Source organism: Ursus arctos, unplaced genomic scaffold, assembly GCF_023065955.2.
Source record: "Ursus arctos isolate Adak ecotype North America unplaced genomic scaffold, UrsArc2.0 scaffold_7, whole genome shotgun sequence".
Taxonomy (NCBI): domain Eukaryota; kingdom Metazoa; phylum Chordata; class Mammalia; order Carnivora; family Ursidae; genus Ursus; species Ursus arctos.
This window is the reverse complement of record NW_026623089.1, coordinates 23,193,209-23,205,544: the sequence shown is the minus strand read 5'-3', so window position 1 is coordinate 23,205,544 and position 12,336 is coordinate 23,193,209. Positions and strand designations below refer to the sequence as shown.

General features: G+C 40.8%; 1 protein-coding gene across 1 annotated transcript in view; it reads left to right on the top strand.

Annotated features, from left to right (window-relative positions):
• SORCS3 (sortilin related VPS10 domain containing receptor 3) overlaps positions 1 to 12,336 on the top strand; it is a 568,094-nt gene that overhangs the window by 513,520 nt on the left and 42,238 nt on the right. Inside the window, exons 15-16 of the mRNA XM_057308491.1 lie at positions 5,255 to 5,372; positions 6,381 to 6,514. Of these exons, the coding sequence (XP_057164474.1) occupies positions 5,255 to 5,372; positions 6,381 to 6,514 (252 nt within the window). The remainder of the gene's footprint in view (positions 1 to 5,254; positions 5,373 to 6,380; positions 6,515 to 12,336) is intronic.

The window sequence follows — 12,336 nt, the reverse complement described above, 5'->3', positions numbered from 1 at the left end:
TTTTCCTCTGTGGGCAAGTTTGTCCATCTGAAAGCTCTCTCACACTTTGTAAACTTTCACACTTTTCCATTTTGTTAGTTTTTTTTTATACTCAAGAGATCTCCTGAGTTCCCACTTGTTAGTCTCCCCTCCCCTGCCCCTTCCCACGTCATCTCCCAGTTAACCGGCCAGTGTTTTCACACCACTTCTTGACCAAAGAGATGAAAAGTGGTCTTGAGTCATATCACCATCTGTATGAATTTCCTGTGACTGCTACTGACAAATCCCACAAATTAGCTGGCTAAACAACTAGAAATTAATTTTCTAAAAGTTCTGGAAGCCAGAGTCCAAGATCAAAGTGGCAGCAGAGCAGCATTGCCTCTAGTGGGAAGGGAAGAGGTTCTTCTCTGCATAGTCCATCTTCTGGAGGCTCCTGGTGTTCACTGGCTTGTGGCCATGGAACTCCAGTCTTCGCTTCTTCTTCACATGGCCTCCTTCTCTCTGCGTGTCTCCCTTCTTTATATCTCTTATAAAGATGCTTGTCCTTAGGGCCCACCTTGATAATCCAGGATGATTTCTTTTTTTTTTTAATAATAATTTTTTATTATGTTATGTTAGTTGCCATACAGTACATCCCTAGTTTTTGATGTAAAGTTCCATGATTCATTACTTGCGTATAACACCCAGTGCACCATGCAATATGTGCCCTCCTTAATACCCATCACTGGCCTATCCCAATGCCCCACTCTTCTCCCCTCTAAAGCCCTCAGTTTGTTTCCCAGAGTCCATAGTCTCTCATGGTTCATTCCCCCTTCTGTTTATCCCCCCTTCCTTCTTCCCTTTCTTCTCCTACTGATCTTCCTACTTCTTATGTTCCATAAATGAGTGAAACCATATGATAATTGTCTTTCTCTGTTTGACTTATTTCGCTTAGCATTATCTCCACCAGTCCCTTCCATGTTGCTGCAAATGTTGGGTAATCATTCTTTCTGATGGCTGAGTAATTTCCATTGTATATATGGACTACATCTTCTTAATCCAGTCATCTGTTGAAGGGCATCTCGGCTCCTTCAACACTTTGGCTATTGTGGACCGTGCTGCTATGAACATTGGGGTGCATATGGCCCTTCTCTTCACTACATCTGTACCTTTGGGGTAAATACCCAGTAGTGCAATGGCTGGGTCATAGGGTAGCTCAATTTTTAACTTTTTAAGGGACCTCTACACTGTTTTCCAAAGTGGCTGTACCAACTTAAATTCCCACCAACAATGTAAGAGGGATCTCCTTTCTCCACATCCTCTCCAACATTTGTTGTTTCCTGCCTTGTCAATTTTTGCCATTCTAACTGGCATAAGGTGGTATCTCAATGTGGTTTTGATTTGAATTTCCCTGATGGTTAATGATTTTGAACATTTTTTCATGTGTCTGTTAGCCATTTGTATGTCTTCATTGGAAAAGTGTCTGTTCATATCTTCTGCCTATCTTTTGATTTGATTATTTGTTTCACATGTATTGAGTTTGAGAAGTTCTTTGTAGATCTTGGATACTAATCTTTTATCTGTAGTGTCATTTGCAAATATATTCTCCCATTCCGTGGGCTGCCTCTTAGTTTTTTTGACTGTTTCCTTGGCTGTGCAGAAGCTTTTTATCTTAATGAAGTCCCACAAGTTCATTTTATCTTTTGTTTCTCTTGCCTTTGGAGATGTGTCATGAAAAAAGTTGCTGTGGCCGATGTCAAAGAGGTTGCTGCCTATGTTCTCCTCTAGGATTTTGATGGATTCCTGTCTCACATCGAGGTCTTTTCATTCTTTTACATGTAGCTGTCCAATTTTCCCAGCACCATTTATTGAAGAGACTGTCTTTTTTCCACTGGATGTTTTTTCCTTCTTTGTCAAAGATTAGTTGCCCAAAGAGCCGAGGGTCCACTTCTGGGTTCTCTATTCTGTTCCATTGGTCTATGTGTCTGTTTTTGTGCCAGTACCATGCTGTCTTTGTGATCACAGTTTTGTAGTATAGCAACGTGATGCCCCCAGCTTTGTTTTTCCTTTTCAACAATTCCTTGGCGATTCGGGGCCTTTTCTGGTTCCACAGAAATTTAAGGGCTGTTTGTTGCAGTTCTTTGAAAAATGTCATTGGTATTTTGATCGGGATGGCATTGAAAGTGTAGATTGCTCTGGGTAGCGTAGACATTTTAACTATATTTATTCTTCCGATCCATGAGCATGGAATATTTTTCCATCTTTTTCTGTCTTCTTCAGTGTCTTTCAAGAGTGATTTGTAGTTTCTGGAATATAGATTCATCTCAAGATCTTTAACTTATGTCTTCAAAGGTCCAGATAAGGTCACATTCACAGGTTACAGGGAATAGAACATGCTCATGTCCCTTGGGGGAGCCACTATTCAATCTAGTACATCATCTTATTACTCCCTTTTTCAGTGGTCCTTAAGCTTAGGGAACTGTGAACTCCTTTAAAAATCTGATAAAATAGATGTAATTTCTCCATAATAGATATACATGGGCCAATGAATGCATATTTTTATTTTATTTAAAATTTCAGGGGATCGAATGGTGACATCCAAAACTAAGTACAATTTTTCCTCGTGATCTAGTTAATGTAAAATCGACCTGGATATTGCCTCTTTCATTCTAGGTAATATAAAAAATGCAGTAATTAATGCATTCTAAGATCATCTTAAATATTTTTGGTTTCTCTGAGGTATTTACTTATATTAATCACATTGTGTATGAAAAGTCTTAAGCTGCCATGTTATTATTTTTATTATTACTACTACTATTATTATTTAACCTGAGTTGCATCAAGCATTATTTCCTTTATTCAATATTTATGTAATTGCCAGGGGGAGGACTTGACATCTCTCTCTGTGATGCCACATGTTATTAGATTCATTCTCTCCCTTCAGTCTGTCAAGACCTTTTTGGGTCCTGATTCTGCCATCAAGTATATTGACTGTTTCTTCCAGCTTGTGTCATCAGGAAATGTGATTTCCAATGATGACCATTATTTTCATGTCTTCAAGTCATTAATAAAAATGATGAACAGGAAAGAGCAGACAGCAGAACCTTGTAGCTGACTACTCACGCCCTCCCTCCTGGTTGATTTTAATGCTTTAATTAGGTACTGTTCAGTCACATAATTTTACTGGCACCTGGCTCATATTTTTTCATCTTTTCTTCAAGACTATTATGGCAAACCCTGGCAGATGCCTTGCTGATATCCAGGTAAATCATGTGCCTCATATTTCCTTCTTCTGTCTGCCTAGTAATCCTTTCATAGAAAGGAATGTGACTAATCGGACATGATGTATTTTGTGATCCATGAAATTTAACTGTAAACTATTTAGAGTAGGTGGAAGTGTTTGGTTTGGCATCACTAAAATAATTCTACTCAGAGTACTCCAATCAGGGAAGAATGAGTAGAGGAGGTGGCATTTGAATGTGGAAGGATTTAGATGGGCTGGATATAGATGGGAGAAGACATTCTTCCAAGTCTCCTTCCATTGTTTTTTGTTTGTTTGTTTGTTTCTTCTGACGATGTTTCAATATAACTTTCTCCTCAAACAAGCAAAATTTTAAGATATAACTGCTTTGTTAGAGATTTAGAAGGGCCTGACTCCTGACTTCTCCATGAGATGAATTGAGACTAAAAGATAGAAGTACCTCAGTGGTGACCTGGTACAGATGTATTGGATTTGGAGATCACTGAATACACCGTGAATGAAGGAGAACCAAGAGAAGCTGGGGGCGGGGGGTGCTTACATTTACTCTGCTTCACATGGTTTTGTCCACACAACCCAGGATATTCTAGCCCCATGGCTTCTGCTACTCAGTGCTGAGCTAAGATTCTTATAAAGACCATATGTTTTTGGTTTTGTTCTTTTAGTATAGTTGGCACACAGTCTGCATTAGTTTCAGGTGTACAACATAGTGACTCAGCATCTCCATACGGTATGCTACGCCCCCAAGTGTAGCTACCATCTATCACCATACAGCGCGATTATGGTATCATTGATTGTATTCCCTATGCTGTGCGTTTTATCCCCATGACTTATTCACCTCAAAGTCCGTTTAATCTTCTTTTAGACAACACTCTAAAAAGCCAAATTTAACTTTTAAACTGATAAAACATTAAAAGGCATTTCCTAAGGTGTAATATAAGTTGTACAATCTACAAAACGATCCCATTTCTTTGTCCATTTCATGGTTTCATTCTGCTCTCACACCTCCCAAAGTGTCCAAGCTCATCCTTCAGACAGCAGAAGGGACTGTCCCTTGAGGAGAGTTAGTCTCTTAGGTGTCACTGTAGGAACATCTGGCTGTGGGGAGAGGAGAATCCAGGGCTGGAAACATGATTAAGTTTTGCTCACATGGAAGCCATCCAATGCCTTGAAAGGCTTCTGTTGGTTTAGGTTCCCAGAGTGATTGGTCTCCCCTTTACAGCACTATGATAGATGTCTTGTGTCATAATTACAAGACATGCCATCCGAGTGGAGTATGGATGATCAGTCTTTTTTTCTATTTTTCTAGAAATGATTGATCATTCATATTTACAGGGCCATCAACTTCTGGGCTTTGAAAAGGTCAGTATTGATTATCTAAATCACACAGATGGTATGCTTCTTTACTATACATAAATATGAGTTCCTTTTATGAGGCTACTGTGATTTTTCAGGGAAGGGGGAAGGAAGATGTTATCCATGTGAATTAAGCAATGGGGGTTTCAACTAAAACACACTTAGATTTAGTCAGAAGTTTGGAACTGGCAGCCATACTTTAGATAAGCTAATCCACCCTCCTCCAACGTACACACATACAATTTACTTTACAGATGAGAAAACTGAGTCCCTGTCAGTAGACATCAGTAGATAAAATACTGTGCTTACATTAAGGTGAAACAGGAAGGCTACATGTCAAACTATGCACAACAGTTCTATCTGGGTGGAAGATTTTGAACCATTTGGTGAATTTTTTCCTTCATATCTTTCTGTATTTTCAATTCTTCCTATAAATCACATCTATTACTTTTGCAATTGAAAAAAAGGCTACTTTTAAACCCACTGTGAATACCATGTCAATTGGCTAGAGTTATATAAATGGCGGACTTTGTCCTTGGTGACCTTCAAAGACCTCATTTTGGAAGAACCTGTTGAGTCTAGGCTGCAATTCAGTCCTTTCTCCTTCTGGTCTTTGTACATTAGTTACTGACTTGGGGGCTTTCTCTGCTTGTCTCTCCCATGCCTCCCCTAAATACTTAGAGTTTTTGGCCACTTCAGCCTCCGTTCTGAATGGCAGTTGGTAAAAGTGGACTACAAATCTATCTTCAGCCGGCGCTGCACCAAGGAGGACTATCAGACCTGGCACCTGCTCAACCAGGTACCCCAGAGGGTAGGGGTACACTGTCTTCTAGGGGGAGGAGCTTCTACAAGCCCTGTTTGGTCATCTCTGGGCCTTCCTGTTTAGAGGTGGAAGGTAGAAAGCCATTAAAAAAAATAGTAGATTTAGGGGGAAGGGTTGGAGTCCACACATCCAGGTCCAGCATGGACAGATGGTATTTCATGACCCTTTTGCACCCTGGGATCCCCATCTACCCAGTGAGGTCACTGAGTAGCCTAGGGGTGAGGTGACAATGATAAGCTGGGGTTTTAGCTCTATCTATGGAGAAATAAGCCCAGACAGCCTGGAGACCTTCTAATGGTTTCATTATCTCCCCACCTTCCAGTGGGGAGGGTGAAACCATTTGTCAGGCCAGGCTGCAGTAAGAGCCCCAAAAGCACTGGAAATAGGACCATAGAGAAAGGGTGAGGGATGAGGGTGAATGGCTCTAGAAATGGCAGATATTTGTTGCTATGCAGCATAAACAGACTTCTGCATTCTCAGAACCATTGGGTTCATGTAATTTGTGGCAGCTTCTCCTCTTTTTGCCCTTGCTTGGGAATAAGGACTTGGGCATGGTTGTTTATCAGAGAGAGGGAATTTTTTGGGGCCAGCTTTGGTTTTATTCTGAAGATGGTGTGAAAACTATGCCAGAAGTGGGTTCTTTTCCACTAGAATTTATGCTGAGGTCATTTGGGCAATTTGGAGATCTGTGAAGATGACTTGGAATCTTTGCATTCTCTCTGAAGGTGGAAAAGAAACAAGATAAAGAAGACATCATTGGCTAGGGTGGGTGAAGGGTAGTGATGGGACAGCCCTATGATGTTCCTCTTGTAATAAAAGATTGGCCCTTTTGCCCTTGAGACTCCTGAATGGTTACTGGGAAAGAGATTGCTACGCAGAGTGACCAAAACAGAATGAAAAGGCTAACGTTTCTTATAGAGAAGCTGGCTTATTTCATCTCCTTTGTGTTTTTCTGCCTCTCTCACTATGGACTTTCTTTCTAAGGGGGAGCCCTGTGTCATGGGAGAAAGGAAAATATTCAAGAAACGCAAGCCAGGAGCTCAGTGTGCCCTGGGCCGAGACTCCTCAGGGACAGTGGTCTCAGAACCCTGTGTCTGTGCCGACTGGGACTTTGAATGGTGAGTCCCTTGGTATCTTGTTGTCAATTTCAGCCAGACATCTACCTGTTGGGGGCTGGGGATGAAGATGCAGGTAAGGGAGGACGTCATGCCCCACAGGTAAGGTGTGTTCGCTGGCCTGTGGGCCTGATGGTTCCAGTCCCTGGGCCAGATGGGAAGTCTGCACCCCTGGTAGGAGGACGGGAGGAGACATTTTCACAAGGAAGCTCACTGTTCTATCAGAGCAGTGTGTCCAAGGAAACTTCTTCTCATTTTCAGTTATCAGCTCTGGGAAAGTACCAGAGAGGTTGGGTGGGACACTGACAGAGCTTGGAGAGCTGCCACCATGAAGAGCTACCTCCAGACCCATCAGCTCAAACCATGGTTTTCAATGGGAACTCTCTCTCTCTCTTCATCATTTTTTTCTTCCTCTAACAACAACCACGAAGAACAACTTTAAATTTCATGACCAATGATTCACAAATTTCCAAATATTTACCTCCAGCTCTGACCTCACTGACCTCTAGGATGGAGACATTTGTGCCCATGTACGTACTCAGCTGCCATCTTCCCTGGAATTGCTAGTAGGCATTTCCGACTCAGTGAGGCCAAGGGGGAGCTCTTCCTGAACCTTTGCTATGGGGAGCAGTTTTTCAGCTCTTCTTCGGACCAGTTTTTCCAACTCAATAAAACACATGGTTGCTTAAGTCAAAATCCCAGGAGAGCTTGATTTTTCCCTTACCCTCAGGTCCAGGCCATCTGCAAGTCCTTGCAAGTCTTTACCTCCAGAACTTACTTACTTACTTATTTACTTACTTATTTATATATGAGAGAGAGGGAGAGAGAGAAAGTGTGAGCAGGGGGAAGGGGTAGAAGGGAGATGGAAAACAAGAGAGAATCTCCAGGAGGCTCCCTGCTGAGCATGGAGCCCAAAACGGGGCTTGATCCCACAATCTCAAGATCATGACCTGACCCAAAACCAACAGTCAGACACTTAACTGACTGAGCCACCCAGGTGCCCCTCCAGAACACATTCTAACCCAAAGCACCTTTGCCCGTGTCTACTGCAACCTGAACACTCCAAAAGCCTATGGTATCTCTATTTCTACCCTCATTGCCCTAAAACCTCTCCTCCTCACAGCAATCAAAATTAGACTGTAAAAACCCAAATCCGATATTATCACTCCTACACTTAAAACGCTCCAGTGGCTTTGTCTCTCCCCTAAAATATCGTGCCATTTTCCTTCTTTGGCTTGCTCCACTCTAGATGATTTGGCCTGGTACCATTGTGCCTTAATTTCTTACTATTCTCACCTCATTCACCATTTTGCAGCCACATTACCATCTTCTTTCTGTATCTTAATTAATCCAGGCTCATTCCTAGCAGAGACAACAGCAAATGTAAAGATTTCTTCCAAATCTCAGCATGGCTGGCACCTCTGGATAACTCACAACTCAGCAAAAATATCAGCTTCTCAGAAAGCATTTCTGAGACCACCGATCTCACCTATACCCTGTCACTCTGACACCTCACCCGAATTCATGGTCTTAGTATTAGTCACCATATGGCGTGATCATGTTTTCTGATCGCTTTATCGCCACCTGCCTTTCCCCAACAGAATGCAAGTGCCACGAGGGTGGGAACTCGAGACTTGCTTCAGTGCCTTGCCCGGAGTAAATTAAATAGTTGCACCATGTTCCTGAATGTTGTTCCTTTTAGGAGAGTCAACAAATTTCCCAAGGCTGAGCATGGGTGATCCCATTGTTGATCCCACTCTGATCCCAGCTGGGTGAATTCCTCCTCTACATGACAGTCTAAAGTTGAAGTTCAATCTAGATATTTCCATAACCCATTACAGGTTAAAAGACAAAGCTATGGGCTCGGACATCAGCCTGTAAACACGGCAGGGCAGTGACAGAGTTGCATTTGGGCTTTTCTGGTGTTGAATAACAGAAGTGAATCCAAATAAGTGCAGAACAGCTGCACCTGCCCAGCAACCTCATCAACCTATTTCTGAAACTTGCTTTGTGCTGGAAGCCATCTTTGGTTCCCCACTTTCTACCAGAACTATAACTGGTAACTGCAAGCCAGCTGGAGGACTATGGCTGCTCCCTAGCTACTCTTCGTCCCTGAACTCATGCCCTGGAAAGCTTGACTTCAGTGAGAGTCATTCAAATGGGATATGTTAAATGGAATTTAATTTGAATGTCAGCGTCCTATCTGTAACACTTCTGACCCATTGGAGACAGGATATTTTCACACTTGGAAAGACTAATTTTCAATTATTAACCACAATCCAACAAAATTGTCATAGCAATATATACAGTAGGCCCCTGAGAATTGTGCTGTGTGGCATATGGATGTCAGCTTGAATATTCAGAATGTGAGTTTCAGTCTTCCTGTGCCCACCTGCAGACTGACTCCACGGAGGCACACTGTCTTTACATGCCCTGCTACGTTTTCTCCCGTGTTTCGGAGCTGTAACAGACCCTCACCCGCTGTCGGGAAACCACACAATGGAGAAAGAAGAATTGTAACATAGATATTTTTCTTTCAGTAATTCCATTAACATTTACATTACATTCATCCCAGCTCTGATAGTCATAGTTTTTGACCTTGGGAAATTTTCTTAATCTCTATGATTTCACCTTCTTGGCTGTAAGATACAAATATAGATCATGCATGTCGTTGATTGCTGGGGAGGAATAAATGAATTAATCTACGTCATTCATGTAATAAGCCGTTCATCCTAGTGGTGTGTGCATCCATATGGTAGCTGTTGTTGCTGCTGCTGTTAGTCTTGTACCCGAGTGAAGTGGTCCCTGTGGTATTTTTAGCAAGTAAACCAGAGCTTATACATCCGAATGAGTCCTCTCTACAAAGTCATACCTTTGGGTGTAATCCGTTCACTTATTATTGGTGGCATTGCTTAAAATATTTCTGAGCCCTTCTTTGGGAACTGCTATCAGAATGCATCTGTGAGGAGTGCCTGGGTGGCTCAGTCAGTTAAGCATCTGCCTTTGGCTCAGGTCATGATCCTGGGGTCCTGGGATCAAGTCTTACATCAGGCTCCTTGCTCAGTAGGGAGTCTGCTTCTCCCTCTTCCTCTGTGTCTCCCCTTGCTTGTGCTCTCTCTCACTCTCTCTCTGTCAAATAAATAAAATCTTTTTAAAAAATGCATCTGTGAGTAAAGCAGGGAAAAATAAAAAGCCTTTGCAAGGTGTTCTTTGGTTCTCACACTTGCTTTGGTAGAGGTACCACCTGGACCCAACACTCAAATATCGCCATTGTTAATATGACATTTTAATGAGAAGAAAGTGAACACCTGGAATGTAAGTTACTTGGCTAAGATCACATAACTGAGAGAAATCTGGAGTTCAAATGCAAGTCTAGCTAAATCCTATGTTCTCTCCTATATATCATGCCATTTCTTAAGAAATCAAACAAGTCTTTGTTATTAGATTCACCTTATTAGATTCACCTGTTTCAGAAGAAATAGTTCCCCAAGTTTAGTTATTCTAAAATTAAAATTCATCCTCAAATAACCTAGGTTAACTGCTGTTGATATGGATTAATCTGGAATGTTCCATTAACTTTAACACAATTCCAGATGAAATTGTTTTGACCATTGGTACTGGAATTGTAATAGGTATATGGTGTTCAAGACTTTATAGAATTTTTTTTGGGGGGTGGTATTTGAAATATCATGTGGTGGTCTTTCTACTACCAGTTGTAGCTCAAGAATATAGAAGACAGTATGGAGGTTCCTCAAAAAATTAAAAATAGAATTACCATATGATCCAGTAATTTCACTACTGGATATTTACCTAAAGAAAATAGATAGAAACACTAATTTGAAAATATATATTCACTCCTATGTTTATTGCAGCATTATTCACAATAGCTAAGATACAGAAGCAGCCCAAATATGGCCATCAATAGCTGAATGGATAGAGAAGATAGGGAAGTTAGCTAACTAGCTAGAGGATGGATAGATAGATAGATAGATAGATAGATAGATAGATAGATGATAGATAGATGTCTATATCTATATATATAATGGAATATTACTCAGCCATAAAAAAGAATAAAATCTTGCCATTTGCAACAACATGGATGGACTTAGATGGTATAATGCTAAGTGAAATAAGTCAGTCAGAAAAAGACAGATACCGTATGATTTCACTCATATGTGGAATTTAGGAAACAAAACAAATGAACAAACAAAAAGACAAAAAAGAAAATGAGAGAAAAAGGAAAAGACAACCAGACTCTTAAAAATAGAGAAAAAACTGGTGATTGCAGAAGATTGGGGGGGATGGGTGAAATAGGTGATGGGGATTAAGAGTACACTTATCTTGATGAACACTGAGAAGTGTATAGAATTGTACACTTAAAACTACACCTGAAAGTAATAGAACACTGTGTTAATTTTACTTGAATAAAAATAATTAAAAAAAAACCACTTGAGTCGAAGGTAGGATAAACAAATATATAAGACTTGAGGCTGGTTTAGTGGTCAGAATCTGAGAACAAGAGCAAAAAATAACCTCACAACCTAAAAAGTATTTTTGCACCGCTTTTGAGTATGGAAGAGACAGTTTCATTTCTGAAATTTCTGTTGTCTTTTTATAGACAATAGAACTGAGTATTTGAAATTGTTTTGTTTTTAAATGAACTTCAATAAGCATAGGTATTGATTTCAAAATATAGTTTTTCCATCAAATATAGTTTGTCTCCAGTGTTCTTACTAGAAATCAGTGCTTGGGAACAATTTCGTAGCCCTTCTCAATGGTCCTTCCACTAGCAAGTGTTATTAGATAAAGAATCTGAAAATCCCAGCTCAGTTAGTGTAAGTAATTATGATGCATCTTCTACCTAGTTGTTTGCCTAAGCCAAATCAGGTCATGTTTGTTTGATTGGTTCAGGCAACTTTTAAGTGTCAGACACAGCAGGGAGAGGGAGTAACCTAGTTTAATCAGATTGGTGGAGGGGGGAGCCAGGGGCTGAGGAGGATGAAGTGTCTTGATTTTGGTGGAAAAGTTAAGGAGTATAGCCTGGATCCAGAAATGGAGGGTATTTTCACCCTGTATCTTTCCTTTGTTTGATGAGGGAAGGTTTTATAGATTCTCAGAAGCGTTTATTTGTAGAATAATAGTCACCCTTCCATCCAGAGTGCATGTCAGTAATAAGCATGAATTTTGCATAAATAGTGATGTTTCTACTCAGTAGCTTCATGCTTATTCTAGAGAGCCACTTCTATTGCCGCACTGGTGAAGGGCCAGGAATAAATCCTCCCCGAGAATTAAGTTTGTCAAGGACTAGCAGGTAGTCAGAAAAAGGAGCACAAGGGTCCTGCTCTGAAGTCGTATGAGGCTCCTAGAAAGGAGTTGCCCTCTGAGAGACGCAAATACCTTTGTTCGGTGAGAACCAGGTTGAACCAGAACTTATGCTTAGTCATCCTTTTATCTTATTCATCCAACCACTCCCTCAGCAGTAACTTCTGCTGAGTACCTACTATGCACCAAGTCCTTTAGATGGATTATATTACTTAATCTTCTCAACCAGCTTCTGGAAGGAGAGTCTGTAATTATAGGCATTTTATAGATGAAGACATGGAGACACAGAGAGGTTAAGTAATTCCTTCACAATTAATATTCTGACCCCTAGTCCTAAGTCTTGGTGTGTTTTAGTGTTTCCTTCCATGGGCAGTATGGTTCCAGATCCCCACAGTGAGTTTATCATGTGATAATGCAGAAGATAGAGGAAAGAGATAGGGGCATGCTATAGTACGTAAGTGCAGGTGTGTCTGAAATCCATCCAACAGTAAGTATTCTGCATA